The sequence below is a fragment of the Heterodontus francisci genome, chromosome 27 (assembly GCF_036365525.1).
Source record: "Heterodontus francisci isolate sHetFra1 chromosome 27, sHetFra1.hap1, whole genome shotgun sequence".
NCBI classification, from domain to species: domain Eukaryota; kingdom Metazoa; phylum Chordata; class Chondrichthyes; order Heterodontiformes; family Heterodontidae; genus Heterodontus; species Heterodontus francisci.
Window position 1 is genome coordinate 56,819,007 of NC_090397.1, and position 13,898 is coordinate 56,832,904.

At 47.8% G+C, this 13,898-nt stretch overlaps 1 protein-coding gene across 2 annotated transcripts in view; it reads right to left on the bottom strand.

The window, feature by feature from the left end:
• Window positions 1-13,898, bottom strand: part of LOC137385031 (carboxypeptidase A1-like) — a 55,078-nt gene that overhangs the window by 4,392 nt on the left and 36,788 nt on the right. The window contains exons 1-9 of one of the 2 annotated variants that reach the window (XM_068059775.1): window positions 12,542-12,606; window positions 9,604-9,685; window positions 8,738-8,872; window positions 7,380-7,478; window positions 6,218-6,319; window positions 3,933-4,034; window positions 2,083-2,193; window positions 1,524-1,614; window positions 611-810 (exon numbers count right to left, since the gene is read on the bottom strand). In XM_068059775.1, coding sequence (XP_067915876.1) covers window positions 611-810; window positions 1,524-1,614; window positions 2,083-2,193; window positions 3,933-4,034; window positions 6,218-6,319; window positions 7,380-7,478; window positions 8,738-8,872; window positions 9,604-9,685; window positions 12,542-12,606 — 987 coding nt within the window. Of the gene's footprint in view, window positions 1-610; window positions 811-1,523; window positions 1,615-2,082; window positions 2,194-3,932; window positions 4,035-6,217; window positions 6,320-7,379; window positions 7,479-8,737; window positions 8,873-9,603; window positions 9,686-12,541; window positions 12,607-13,898 lie in introns of those variants that run through there. The other variant, XM_068059776.1, reaches the window with a different exon arrangement.

The following is a 13,898-nucleotide window of genomic DNA, read 5'->3' on the forward strand; positions in this document are numbered from 1 at the left end:
AGTCCCATTGCCCATTGTGGAGTAGTTGATCATGTCATTGTCCTTATTCCTGGACCCTTCAGTGCTGTTCCAAACCAGATAATGATCTAAAAGTTTAATACTGCGGATGCTGGAAATCTGAAATAAAAACAGAAAGTGCTGGAAATACTCAGCAGGTCTAGCAGCATTTGTGGAGAGAGAAGCAGAGTTAACGTTTCAGGTCTGTGACCTTTCATCAGATCCGCTGAGTATTTCCAGGTCAATTTTTCATCTGACTGGTCTCAACCAGGGTTGCACTGGAGACACTAAACTTGGCATCAGTGTCTCTGGATTGGGGAGAGAAATATTGGGCAGGGTCCCCTTTCCTGAATGTTTACTAGTGACTCCTAATGGGAGTGCAGGCCAGGCACTAGGATGACATTGGATGTGGCTGTGATGCCGCCTGTCGTTGAATAGACCAGCCACTTGGGGGAGTTAATGGAGGGCACTCAGCTTCGGTGAAACAGTCTCCGTACGCCAGTGAAGGGGCCAGCCAGTTCAGGAGGTGAAGGGATATTCACAGGTGAGTGAGAAACAGTGGGGGAGGGGGGTACAAACAGAGAATTTAGAATATAAAGAAGGGTTGACCTACCAGCTCCTGGTAATCAGCAGGATACACGCACTTGTACCCGTAGGGGATCATGAGAAGCTGTGAGTAACTGTGAACGGTGATGAAGCTCTTGATGTTTCCATGGCTCTGCACAAAGTTCACAATGGCCGCGACCTCGGGTTCAGAGTTGGGGTAGGGCCCATGGTACGTCTCCATGCATGGATTGTTACTGGTTCCAGGACCTGTTCAATGAGCAGCAGCCGACATTAATCTTTTCACAAACATATTAGTGCCTCAGTATCGTTCTCAGCCCATCACACCTCTTCTTCCTCCACTGAAGGTGCTAATTCCCAGGCACCGGTGCCTGCCACTGTCTTGCCCAAATGGTATTGACCAGCTATTCATTCACTGGGGCATCGCAGCCAAGTTTAAGCCTGTCCTCACCTGAGGTCCGCACTCTCCTACTTCCAGCCATGGTCCTGATATGAAATTTTGGAACTCACAGGTCTGCCCTCAGTTAACCTGTTTTCAGTTTTTAGCCTCAGTACCTCCAGGGCAGCAGGAATGTCTGCCAGGATTATGACTGCTGGTGGCTTATCCAGTGAAAACCACATTTCCCTCAGCCCACCCTTCCTCCAGCTGCTGCACGGTGCCCGTGTGTAGATGTTGGATGAGGACAAGGCTAGACACACTGGTGATGCATGCAGTGGTCAAATAACTCTGTGGCACTCACTATCTGATAACCTCAGGCCCAGTCTTGAATGTAATACATTCTTATTTTCAAATTTTCCTTGGAACCTAGCAGACAGGGCAGAGGTTTAACTTCAAGCACATCATCAAGGTGATGTATGGAGATCTGCTGCTCATGGATTACGGGAGAGAGGTTTGGCGGGGGGTGGGGGAGCGGAGAAGTCGTGTGGAGCTACTGAAGGAAGAAAAGCATCATCTCACACACCTCCAAACCCAGCGTCGAAGTTCCTGTTGGGATCGACCCCGACACATTGCGTTCCATAGTTTGTGGACCTGGTCTTACGCCACATTCGGTTCTAGAAACAGGTCACATTATCAGATCACCAGCATTACAGTGTCCTCCTGAGCACAGAGCACAAAGGTTACAGCATTCCTCCTGACTTCAGGAGGAAAAAAAGGAACTTGCATTGATATAGCGCCTTTCACGACCTCAGGACATCGCAAAGCGCTTTGCAACCAATGAAGTGCTTTTTTGAAAGGTGGTTATAATTTAATGGAAACGCAGCAGCCAATTTGTACGCAGCAGCCTCCCACACACAGTAATGTGATGTGACCGGATCACCAGTGTTTACTGAGACCCCAGCCTGTGAACATCACTGACAACCTAACACCTTGCTCAATCACAAGCAGAGCTGTTTCCTTTACGTTAAGGGGCCAAAAGGAAGGTGCTCGGAGTTTGTGGTGAATATTCACACAGCCTAAACCAAAGGTTTGGTGTTGTCGCTGACTAACTCGGACGAGCTGGAAGCCCCTGGGGTACTGACCTTGGTGTAGGTGTAAACATAACCGTCCGGGTTCACCGTGATCTGCATATAGATGTCCATTTTTGATAGCAGTGACGTGATATAGGGTTCCCGACCATAGTCAGTGGTGATCTGTCAGTGAAAAAGAGGATTTGTGATGCTCTTTTCCTTAGTGCTGCCAGGGGCTGGGTTAAAGTCGATGTTAGCAGCTGTAAGTCACTCAAGGAACAAACTTTGTGCATTCCCACTGTGCAGAGCTCAGTACTATACCATGGGCTGTAGTTGCACCCCACCCCATCCCCCGAGGAACGTACAGCCCCCATCCAGCACAGTGCAACTGCTGCCTCGAGAACCCTGTCTCTTGAGAGTATTTGGGAGAAACAAAGTGAAATAAGAGCAGTAGCTCTACCACCTCCCTTCCCTAGGGTGCTGAGCCAGCTCTACCACCCCCCTTCCCCAGGTGCTGAGCCAGCTCTACCACCTCCCTTCCCTAGGGTGCTGAGCCAGCTCTACCACCCCCCTTCCCCAGAGTGCTGAGCCAGCTCTACCACCCCCCTTCCCCAGAGTGCTGAGCCAGCTCTATCACCCCCCTTCCCCAGGTGCTGTCAGATCTACCACCCCCTTCCCCCGGGTGCTGAGCCAGCTCTATCACCTCCCTTCCCCCGGGTGCTGAGCCAGCTCTATCACCCCCCCTTCCCCAGGGCGCTGAGTCAGATCTACCACCCCCCTTCCCCAGGGTGCTGAGTCAGATCTATCACCTCCCTTCCCCAGGGTGCTGAGTCAGATCTACCACCCCCCTTCCCCAGGGTGCTGAGCCAGCTCTATCACCCCCCTTCCCCAGGGTGCTGAGTCAGATCTACCACCCCCTTCCCCAGGGTGCTGAGCCAGCTCTATCACCTCCCTTCCCCAGGGTGCTGAGTCAGATCTATCACCTCCCTTCCCCAGGGTGCTGAGTCAGATCTACCACCCCCTTCCCCAGGGTGCTGAGTCAGATCTACCACCCCCTTCCCCAGGGTGCTGAGTCAGATCTACCACCCCCTTCCCCAGGGTGCTGAGCCAGCTCTACCACCCCCCTTCCCCAGGGTGCTGAGCCAGCTCTATCACCTCCCTTCCCCAGGGTGCTGAGTCAGATCTATCACCTCCCTTCCCCAGGGTGCTGAGTCAGATCTACCACCCCCTTCCCCAGGGTGCTGAGCCAGCTCTACCACCCCCCTTCCCCAGGGTGCTGAGCCAGCTCTATCACCTCCCTTCCCCCGGGTGCTGAGCCAGCTCTATCACCCCCCTTCCCCAGGTGCTGAGTCAGATCTACCACCCCCTTCCCCTGGGTGCTGAGCCAGCTCTATCACCCCCCTTCCCCAGGGTGCTGAGTCAGATCTACCACCCCCTTCCCCAGGGTGCTGAGCCAGCTCTACCACCCCCCTTCCCCAGGGTGCTGAGCCAGCTCTATCACCTCCCTTCCCCAGGTGCTGAGTCAGATCTACCACCCCCTTCCCCTGGGTGCTGAGCCAGCTCTATCACCTCCCTTCCCCCGGGTGCTGAGCCAGCTCTATCACCCCCCTTCCCCAGGTGCTGAGTCAGATCTACCACCCCCTTCCCCTGGGTGCTGAGCCAGCTCTACCACCTCCCTTCCCCCGGGTGCTGAGCCAGCTCTGCTGACCTCCCTTCCCCCGGGTGCTGAGCCAGCTCTACTGACCTCTCTTCCCCCCTCCCCCCACCGCCCATCCCCGAGCCAGGCGATGCTGAGGCCAATCTGCTCCTCCTCCCCGCACCCCCCCCCCCCCCACTTTCCTGGTCTGTGTGGCTCAGTTTGATGTGCCATCTCTTTGAGCAACAACCGCCTCCCACACCCCCGCTGAGTGTGTGTTGGTTACCTTCTTTGCCATCCAGATTGCACTGGCAGGAGAGACCCACTCACGGGCGTGGATTCCGCTGTCAATCCAGATTGCCGGGCGCCTGTACCCACCGGTGCTAAACTGTCAAAGTGAATGAGATATAATTACAAGGCGGAAGACAGCCCAGTACTGAAGGGGGAAAATTTTTCCCCTTTAGGACTCTGGGACCTAAAGCATTGCCTTGGGGGAGCAGGGAGGAGACCGAGAGCAATGGAGTCCGCTTGATTTTCCATTTGTTCATGAAAAGGGACCAAATGCCAGGGTAGGTTCTGTCGCAGGCACATGAGCCTCCTGGTCAAATTTCCTCAACACACGGCACCCAGGCAATACTTTACACCCCAAATGCTAACGAAAAAACTTTGTCCCTTGGAAACACATCCTTTAATCATAGTGGATTTACCAGCAATTCCCAGGGCACCACACAGTATTGGTGAAGGATTACACAAAGTTGGTTTAACTGGGTATGACAGTAAACCTCCAGGAATATGTCCAACCAAAGTTGACAACCCTACAGCCCATGTCTGACTCGCTCAAGTTGCTTTATCTGCCTTGGTTGTACAGCGAGGGTTCGAGTTTTGGATTAAATCCCATTAAAGAGAGAAGTGCCTTCTTATTTCTGTGAGAACTAAACAAGCTTGTTTAGATATTCGACTCTTTGGGACTCCACTGATTAAGTAGGGTCCTAGTGTGCAGGCCCAGTGATGGCTCCATCTGGCACCTGGGCCCAATCCCTCTGGTAGGTTGGAACTGCCCAAGGACCCCACAGCTGGCATCAAGAAGAAAAATTCAACTTTCAATCGCTCACTCCTGGCTGGGTGTGAACACAGGTCCCAGTGGTGAGAGACCAGTAACATTCCCCCCGACTCACCCATGCAGTAGTCAATCCCCAGTCATTATTCCTTCAAGCAGGAGCTAGAACTGTTTCTGGATAGGTCAAAGATTACTTTGTGCAAGAGGTAAGTACCAAGTAATAGCAGTCATGAGTAATCTGGTCTCCTAGACTAGATTCAATCACCTGGGTGGGGGGGGGGGGGGGGGCGGGGGGGGGGGGGGGTTGGTGCAGGGGGTGATCTGAGAGGAATTTTCCAGACTGTTATTTTTCCTCAATTGATCTTTGGTTTTTACCTGGTTTTCCACCTCTCCCAGGAGATAACATGACTCCTGGTGGATAGGTGAAAGGAAAAGAAAGATCTTGCATTTATAGGTGCCTTGCATGACCTCAGGACCTTCCAAAGCACTTTATAGCCAATGAAGTACTATTTGAAGTGTAGTCACTGTTGTAAAGTAGGGATACAGGGAAGGCAATTTGCGCACAGAAAGCTCCCACAAATAGCAATGTGATAGTGACCAGATAATCTGTTTTTGTGATGTTTGTTAAGAGATAAATAATAGCCAGGACAGCAGGGAGAACTTTTCTGTTCTTTTTGGAAATAACGTCATGGGATCTTTTACATCCACTTGAGAGAGCAATTCTGCAATGGGTTCCTTGGTTAAGTTACAATTATTGGTAATAAGAGATAGGGCTTCAGTTTAACGTCTCAACCAAAAGCTGGATGGGGAAAAATCCTAATATTAGAGCTAGGCTGTTCAGGAGGATGATCAAGAGGTACTTTTACATACAGTGTAGTGAAAAACTGGAGCACAGATACAAAACGTAACCAAAAAGGTAGTAATCTGGAACTGCCTTCCCTAAAACGATATGGATGCTGTGGATCAGTTGAAGTTGTCAAGATTGAGATTGATAGATTTTTATTGGTAAGAGTATAAAGGCAAATGGAGCTATGGAAGGGTTGGTGGGGGGGGGGGGGGGTTGGTGGGGGGGGAAATAGAATTGAGATCCAGAGCAGCCATGATCTAATTGAATAGTGGAACATGTTCGAGGGCCTGAATGGCCTCCTCCTCTTCCTATATCCATTTAAAGAACGAGAAGCATCCTGCAATACAATTACCTGCTCGGCCTGCCATCTCTGATTAGGGGCTATGTCAACAGTGTGCTGGGTAATGCAGCTCAATCTATCCATTGGCTGCTGTCTGGGGGGTCACCTGGGTCAGTGAAATAGAGGCAGTCTCCAGGAAGGGGGATGGTTGAGCCAATCAGTTGCCTTTTAATTGACACATCAATCGCCTCCCTTCCCTTGACTAGATGCTATGGGTTTGTCAAAGGATTATAAAAAACAGGAGAAGAACACATTCGAGGCTGTATGGTCTCTGCCTGTTCCTAGGTTTCTTCAAACACCTCAATCACTGTCAAATCATTTCCATACCTTCAGTATGTAGAGTGGGCGGCCTTCGAATGATGTCCCAATCTGTTGCTTCTGTACCAGACTTGGATATTCAACAGTAAGGCTGTCCATCCAACTGTAGATCTGGGGCAAAGGTTAAAGACAAATCAAGATGACGCACACTAACACTACTGTGCAGAGGAACATGAGCGAAAATAACATGAGAAAGGAAAACAGTGATTGAGAAAACTCCAGACCTGAATGTCACCAGGGTATTCCCATTGGTGGGGCATCACAGCTAAATCAGATCATACCCTCTTCCACTACTGGGAGCAGGAGTGATGTTAGATTGCAATTGGAAATGGGAATACTGGCTGATATTCCTCTCCTTAATCCAGAGATGCTGTGGCTAATTATAGTGTGATAACGACTACCCAACTGATATACACTAACCCAGTGCAATCTGGGCTCAACCCATTCAGATCAGCTAGTCCCTGTTTCACTCAATAAAAGATATTCTGCTCATTCTCAGCCCCATCCAAACAAAAAAAAAAATCTGTGTATCCCACTAAACTCTTCATATAGGCTGGGAGAACTTTCTTAAATGTTTTTAAAATAACTTTGATTAATTAGACATCAGCCAGGAATCAAAATATTAAAAACTAAAAGAAATTTTGGTTGCCAATCACTATTGGAATATTGACATACTCACTAACCAATCTAACTGGTGCTGGACAGACTAACTAATCCAACCAGTACCGGACATACTCACGAACCAATCCAACCAGTACTGGACATACAAACCAATCTAACAAGTTATTAACATACTCACTAATCAATCTAATTAGTATCCAACAACTCAGGTCTGTCATACTCACTAAGGCAAGTGGTTGGGGATGTGTAATGAGAAGAAGGTTAGATGGGTTGAGTAGAAGTATCCCGGTGGAAGAGAGCAATTGAAAGGTCTGTGGACAGAAGGTGCCTGATGGGAAAGTGTTCTCTTCTTGTCCTTGTCCTTGTCCCTGTCTCACCCTCTCTCATGCTGTCATCTACTGTATCTGCAAGGTCTTCACACACTGACCAAGAGCACAGGAACTGGCTGGTGCAACTATTATATCCGCTGGCTAGAGCTTTACCTCTGACCTCCACCAGTCACAGTGTTGTCAGAGCACCGTGGACAAATGTGGAGCGACTGAGTACGTACCTCGTCCAGAGTGTGGTAATTGCCATAATTGAAGCTGGAGGTGGTACGTTCCATCATGGTCATCTGTTCCTGTTCAGCTTTCTCATTGTCAATCATCACCTAAAGGTAAAACGTGACGTTCATCAGAACCTTTCACACTCTCAGCACATCCTAAAGCGCTTCACAAAAGTACTTTTCAAGTGTTGTCAATGTTGTAAGGCAAGGAAATCAGGCAGACTGTGTGTGCACAGCAAGATTCCACAATCAGCAATGTGATCAAAGATCAGATAATTTGTTTTAGTGATGTCGGTTGGGAAGGGAAATTAAAATCAATATCACTGACGCTCATTTTTCTCACCCACCTATTTTCTCCCTTCATCTCCATCTCCATCTCAGCAGGTTATCAACACTGGAGCCATCACAGACCAGCTCTTTTCATCTGACATTTCATAAATTCCAGCACACACACACCCTATACACTGCTGCTTACATATACATACACCCTATATACCCCCAAACACACTCCCCTACCTACATATACTTACACACATCCTCATACACTGCACATACACACTACACACACCCCTATTCACATATACATACACCCCATATACCCAAAAACACACACCCCTACTCACATATAGAAACATAGAAATAGAAACATAGAAAAATAGGAGCAGGAGGAGTCATTTGGCCCCTCAAGCCTGCTCCGCCATTCAATACGATCATGGCTGATCACCCAAACTCAGTACCCTGTTCCCACTTTCTCCCTGTATCCCTTGATCCCTTTAGCCCTATACTTACACACTGCCTCATACACTGCACACACACTCCTAATCAAATATACATACACCCCATATACCCCCAAAAACACACTCCTACTCACATATACTTACACACACCCTCCTACACCCCCATACACACACCTATTCATCTATACACACACTCCATATAGCCCACACACCCCACAACAAACTCACACACCCCCTCATACACCCCCACGCACACACCTTACACACACCCAACAAACCTCCAAACACACACCCCTACTCACATATACTTACTCACACCGTCATACACCCCAAAACACCCCCCCCCCCACATACATACACACGCACACCACTACAAACTCACGTACCCCACCTCATACACTCCTAAACACACACAAACCTGTTCACATACATACACACACCCTTACTGACACGCACACACAATGCATATACACAGTCACTTGCACAGGCTCCCACACACCTCAGTCACACACTTGTCCAGCAGGCAATTGCTGGAGTGGGAAACCTGGCCGAATATCTCCCTCTCCAGCCTAGGAAACAGCCAGATTTTAGACCCTCTACCTAGCATGGTTTGGTTTAGTGACATACCTGGAGGTCTTCAATCATTACTGAGTACTGAATATCATTGTGCTCCAGAAACACTTTGAAAGACTGGAGACTTCCCTGTGGAACATGGACATCTATAATGAGGTCAGACCTGTGGGGACTGCGCCAGATATCAAGCTAGAGAGAGAGGAAGAGGACAACAATTATGGTTATATTTAACATATAGAATATATATTTGCAATACATTGTATAATATAGGCTGCGTTTCCTGGTAATGACCTGTCAACTAGTATGCTGGAGTTCATGGCATCTGGTCCGTCAGTAGAAGGAGGATGTTGCCCAAAAGCCAGATGTTCCCACTAGTGTCACTAGTCACTATGTGTAATATGTTGACCAGATCCCAGTGATAAGCTGCTGAATATTTCTCGATGAATTTACTGTGACAATTTCACACTGTACGTCCTTCATCCTCAGCTTCATTCTACTTCAGTAACGGAAAAACACCCCGGGCAGGAATATCAAGATGGGGTGCATAATGGGCAATCAGTTACGGACCATATCCATCCCACATCAGATGTGACACTTTTCTACACAGGCAAAGCATTTTTTTTAAAGAGAAGGGGGAGAAAGTCTTTTCTTGACCTCGAGCCTGAAATTTACGACCCTTTAGAACTGCCCTGTGATTGGTCCCAGCAGTTTATAAGTAGCTACAAAACGTACATGAGCCCAGTTCGAATGGCGGTCCTAAAGGGACAGGGTAGATTAACACCGAAACATCACAATGATGGTGCAGACTGTCAACTATCTTTGAGCAATGCCATGGGTGGTCCACTGATGAAGCATTCCCATGTGTTTGTTGCTCCCTCTGTAGTTTATGGTAAGAGATGCCGTTTTACTTGCTGACTTACCTGGAGATGCTCCTGATCCTCCAAGGACATCACCAGGCTGGCCTGTTCTTCATCTCTGGGCGTAATCCGGAGGACCTGATCCCTACAAACAGGCCAAGTGTCAGTAGCAGTATTTTTTTTTCATGAGCCTTTTATTAATTGTTAAGAAAGAAAGAACTTGCATTTCTATCGCATCTTTCATGACCTCATGATGTCCCAAAGCAAGGTACTTTAAAGTGTAGTCACTGTTGAAATGTAGGGAAATGCAGTCAATTTGCACACAGCAAGGTCCCACAAACAGCAAGGAGATAAATGACCAAATTACCTGTTTTAATGATGTTGGCTGAGGGATAAAGATTTTCTAGGACAATGGGGAGAAATCCCCTGTTCTTCTTCCAATAGTGCTGTGGTATCTTTTACATATCTTAACTTCCTGAGGGTTATCATTGACCAGAAAGTTAACTGGACCAACCATATAAATACTGCAGCTGCAAGAGCAGGTCAGAGGCTCGGAATTCTGCTGCGAGTAACTCACCTCCTGACTCCCCAGTCCTGTCCATCATCTATAAGGCACAAGTCAGGAGTGTGATGGAATACTCTCCATTTGCCTGGATGAGTACAGCTCAAACAACACTCAAGAAGCTCCACACCATCCAGGATGAAGCAGCCCATTTGATTGGCACCACATCCACTACCTTAAACATTTACTCCCTTCACCACCAGTACACAGTAGCAGCAGTGTGTACCACCTACAGGATGCAGCAACTCGCCAAGGCCCCTTCAACAGCCCCTTCCAAACCTGCGACCTCTACCACCTAAAAGGACAAGGGCAGCTGATGCATGGAAACACCACCACCTGCAAGTTCCCCTCCAAGTCACTCACTGTTCTGACTTGGAAAAATACTGCTGTTCTTTTACTGACGCTGGGTCAAAATCCTGGAACTCCCTTCCTAACAGCACTGTGGGTCTACCTACACCACATGGACTGCAGTGGTTCAAGGAGGCGGCTCACCACCACCTTCTTAAGGGCAATTAGGGATGGGCAATAGATGCTGGCCTGGCCAGCAATGCTCACATCCCACGAACAAATGAAAGAAAATTCACCTGAGAGGGCAGTCCAGGCCTCAGTCTAATGTCTCACCTGGCATCTCCAACAATGCAGCACTCCCTCAGAACTGCACTGGAGTGTCAACCTAGCTTTTGTGCTCAAGTCGCTGAAGTGAGGTTTGAACTCACAATCTTTAGGAATGAGAGTTTGACCCTGAGCTGACACAGTGCAGGTACCTCGTGAGCGGACAGATGTTGAAAGATACTTTGTGAAGTTATGAGAGAACTTTCTGGAATCATTTTGCTCTGCAGAATGCATCCCAACTACTGGGAACAATTAAAGTGAACAAATATATTTTGGCAATTATTTATTTCTCCCCTCTCTCTCTCCTTCTTGTTCTGAAAGAGTTGACTCTTGTTGAGAATTGGTTCCATGGATCCCAGGTCATTCTTCGAAAGCGAGCCTTTACAATGAGTGTTGGAAGGCTGCTTTAGTGTAAGATTAATACAAAAGGACAGGGTGTAAACCCATGATCCGTCCTTTCGTGTAAAGTTAATACAAAAGACGGGGATTAAATCCCAGGATAACACAGATGAAAGACTAATTCTGCAGTAATTGCAAGAAGTACAACATCAGGAGTGGAGTCTTGCAGACATTACCAGTTCATGAGAAGAGATATGAAATGTAAGAGGCATAGAGCCAAATAGTCAGGACAGCAGAGGTGAGTCACCATTAAATAAGTGGCATTGTTTCAGGCGATCAGTGCAGAAAAAATTCAGACTGTCCCTGTAGATATTTCAGGGAATCCATGGGAGCCCCCTTCAGCACCCCCAGTAGTTATTGTTACAGCCTAATGTTGATCTCTCTCTTCTGACCTTCCAGAACTTCAATCCACTGATTTCCCCAAACTCAGCAACTGGAAGAATCATTTACAGGACGGTCAGATGATTAGCATATAGCCCCAGCCACATGCCTCAGACCCATCCTGAGAGGAGCACTCGCACACTCGCATCTATTCCAGGATGACAATTCTACTCATCACATACCCATTTTCCTTGATTGCTAATTCAATGCCAAATTAAGGGCTGTTTTGCTCTGTTGATCCTCACTCATGAGGAACTGGAGTAAAGACTTACCCCTTCAGGAGGGAGAGAAAAGCAACGTTCACCCCATCAATTTGGACTATGTCTGAAATGAGATCCCAAAGGTGTAAGGTCGGTATACTAACCACGGCATCAGTCATTCCCTCACCTTTAGTTTCTATAAGGTTTCAGATTAAGGTTTCATTTACTATAGATTAGTGAGTCTTCTTCTCAGTTTAGTTACTCATGGTGCTGCATCTTTAATCTCAGTGACTCTATCTACAGCTAACACTCTGGAATTGAACAGAACACTTGATTGCTCTCAGCGTGGTTACAATTGTATTTGGAACCAATGATGCAACCACTTTGTTACTAACCAGGGGTCTGTTAGCCCACCACAGGTTATGATTAGCCATCAAAAAACAGTTCTTTCCATTTTCTGTCCAAGGTTCTGATCCATTCTTCATGTGTGATTCTCAGCAATTAGTGGTGGCTGGCTATTTGGGCAAGGGAGGCACCACAACCAAACCTAATGCTCTCCGTGCACATACTCCTTTTAGAACAAGGAACCCTGGATGAGTTTTCTCTCCCCACCCCACTCGAGCCCAGGGCCAAAGAGGTCAATAGCGACGCCACCCACCCCCCCCACCTCCACTCTGCATCAGTTGAGGTCAGCAAACTCAACAAGGGGTGAGGATTGGATCTGGGACCTTTCTCGTTCTGGAGCAAGAGGTCCTCACAAAGACCTACCTCCCTTGAGTCTGATTGGACAAAGTAACAGTGAGGAACCTGCCTGAAAATAAATTTGACCACAAAGGCAGTAACTCACCCCACGAACACTTCCTGAGCACAAACGGCCACCAGCAAAGCCGAGAAAACCAAAAGTGTTTTCATGGTGAATGCTAGTGGAAAGGTACAATGTGCCATATTTAAAGGGTGAGAGGTACAAGGCAATCATTTGGACCAAAGATTAATGACTAGCATTTATCTGTAGAAACGTGGAATAATTCCCACGCAAATTGACGCTGTTTATATCAAAACTTTGTTTGTTTTTCCAGCAAAACAAGTGGATGATCCATCTCGGCCTCCTGCTGACGTTCCCAACATCACAGACGCCAGTCTTCAACCAATCTGATTCACTCCATGTGATATCAAGAAACAGCTGAAGGCACTGGATACTGCAAAGGCTATGGGCCCTGACAACATTCCAGCAATAGTACTAAAGACCTGTGCTGCAGAACTAGCCGGGTCCCTCACCAAGCTTTTCTAGTACAGTTACAACACTGGCATCTACCCGACAATGTGGAAATTTGCCCAGGTATAACCCGTCCACAAAAAACAGGACAAATCCAATCTGGCTAATTACCGCTCCATCAGTCTACTTTCAAACATCAGAAAAGTGATGGAAAGTGCCATCAACAGTGCTATTAAGTTTAGAGATACAACACTGAAACAGGCCCTTCGGCCCACCGAGTCTGTGCCAAACATCAACCACCCATATATACTAATCCTACACTAATCCCATATTCCTACCACATTTCTACTAGGGGCAATTTATATTGGCCAATTTACCTATCAACCTGCAAGTCTTTGGCATATGGGAGGAAACCGGAGCACCCGGAGGAAACCCACGCAGACACAGGGAGAACTTGCAAACTCCACACAGGCAGTACCCAGAATTGAACCCGGGTCGCTGGAGCTGTGAGGCTGCGGTGCTAACCACTGCGCCACTGTGCCGCCAAGTGCCATTTAAACCGCTATAACTTGTTCGCTGATGCTCAGTTTGGGTACGAAGAAAGATTGAGGGAGCTGGGGCTTTTCTCATTGGAGCGAAGAAGGATGAGAGGTGACTTGATAGAGGGGTACAAGATGATGAGAGGCATAGATAGAGTGGATAGCCAGAGACTTTTTCCCAGGGTGGAAAGGGCTATCACCAGAGGGCATAATTTTAAGGTGATTGGAGGAAGGTTTCGGGGAGATGTCAGAGGTAGGTTCTTTACACAGAGAGTGGTGGGTGCGTGGAATGCGCTGCCAGCGGTGGTAGTAGAAGCAGATACATTAGGGACATTTAAGCGACTCTTGGATAGGTACATGGATGATAGTAGAATGAAGGGTAGGTAGTTAGTTTGATCTTAGAGTAGGCTAAAGGTTCGGCACAACATGGTGGGTGTAAGAGCCTGTACTGT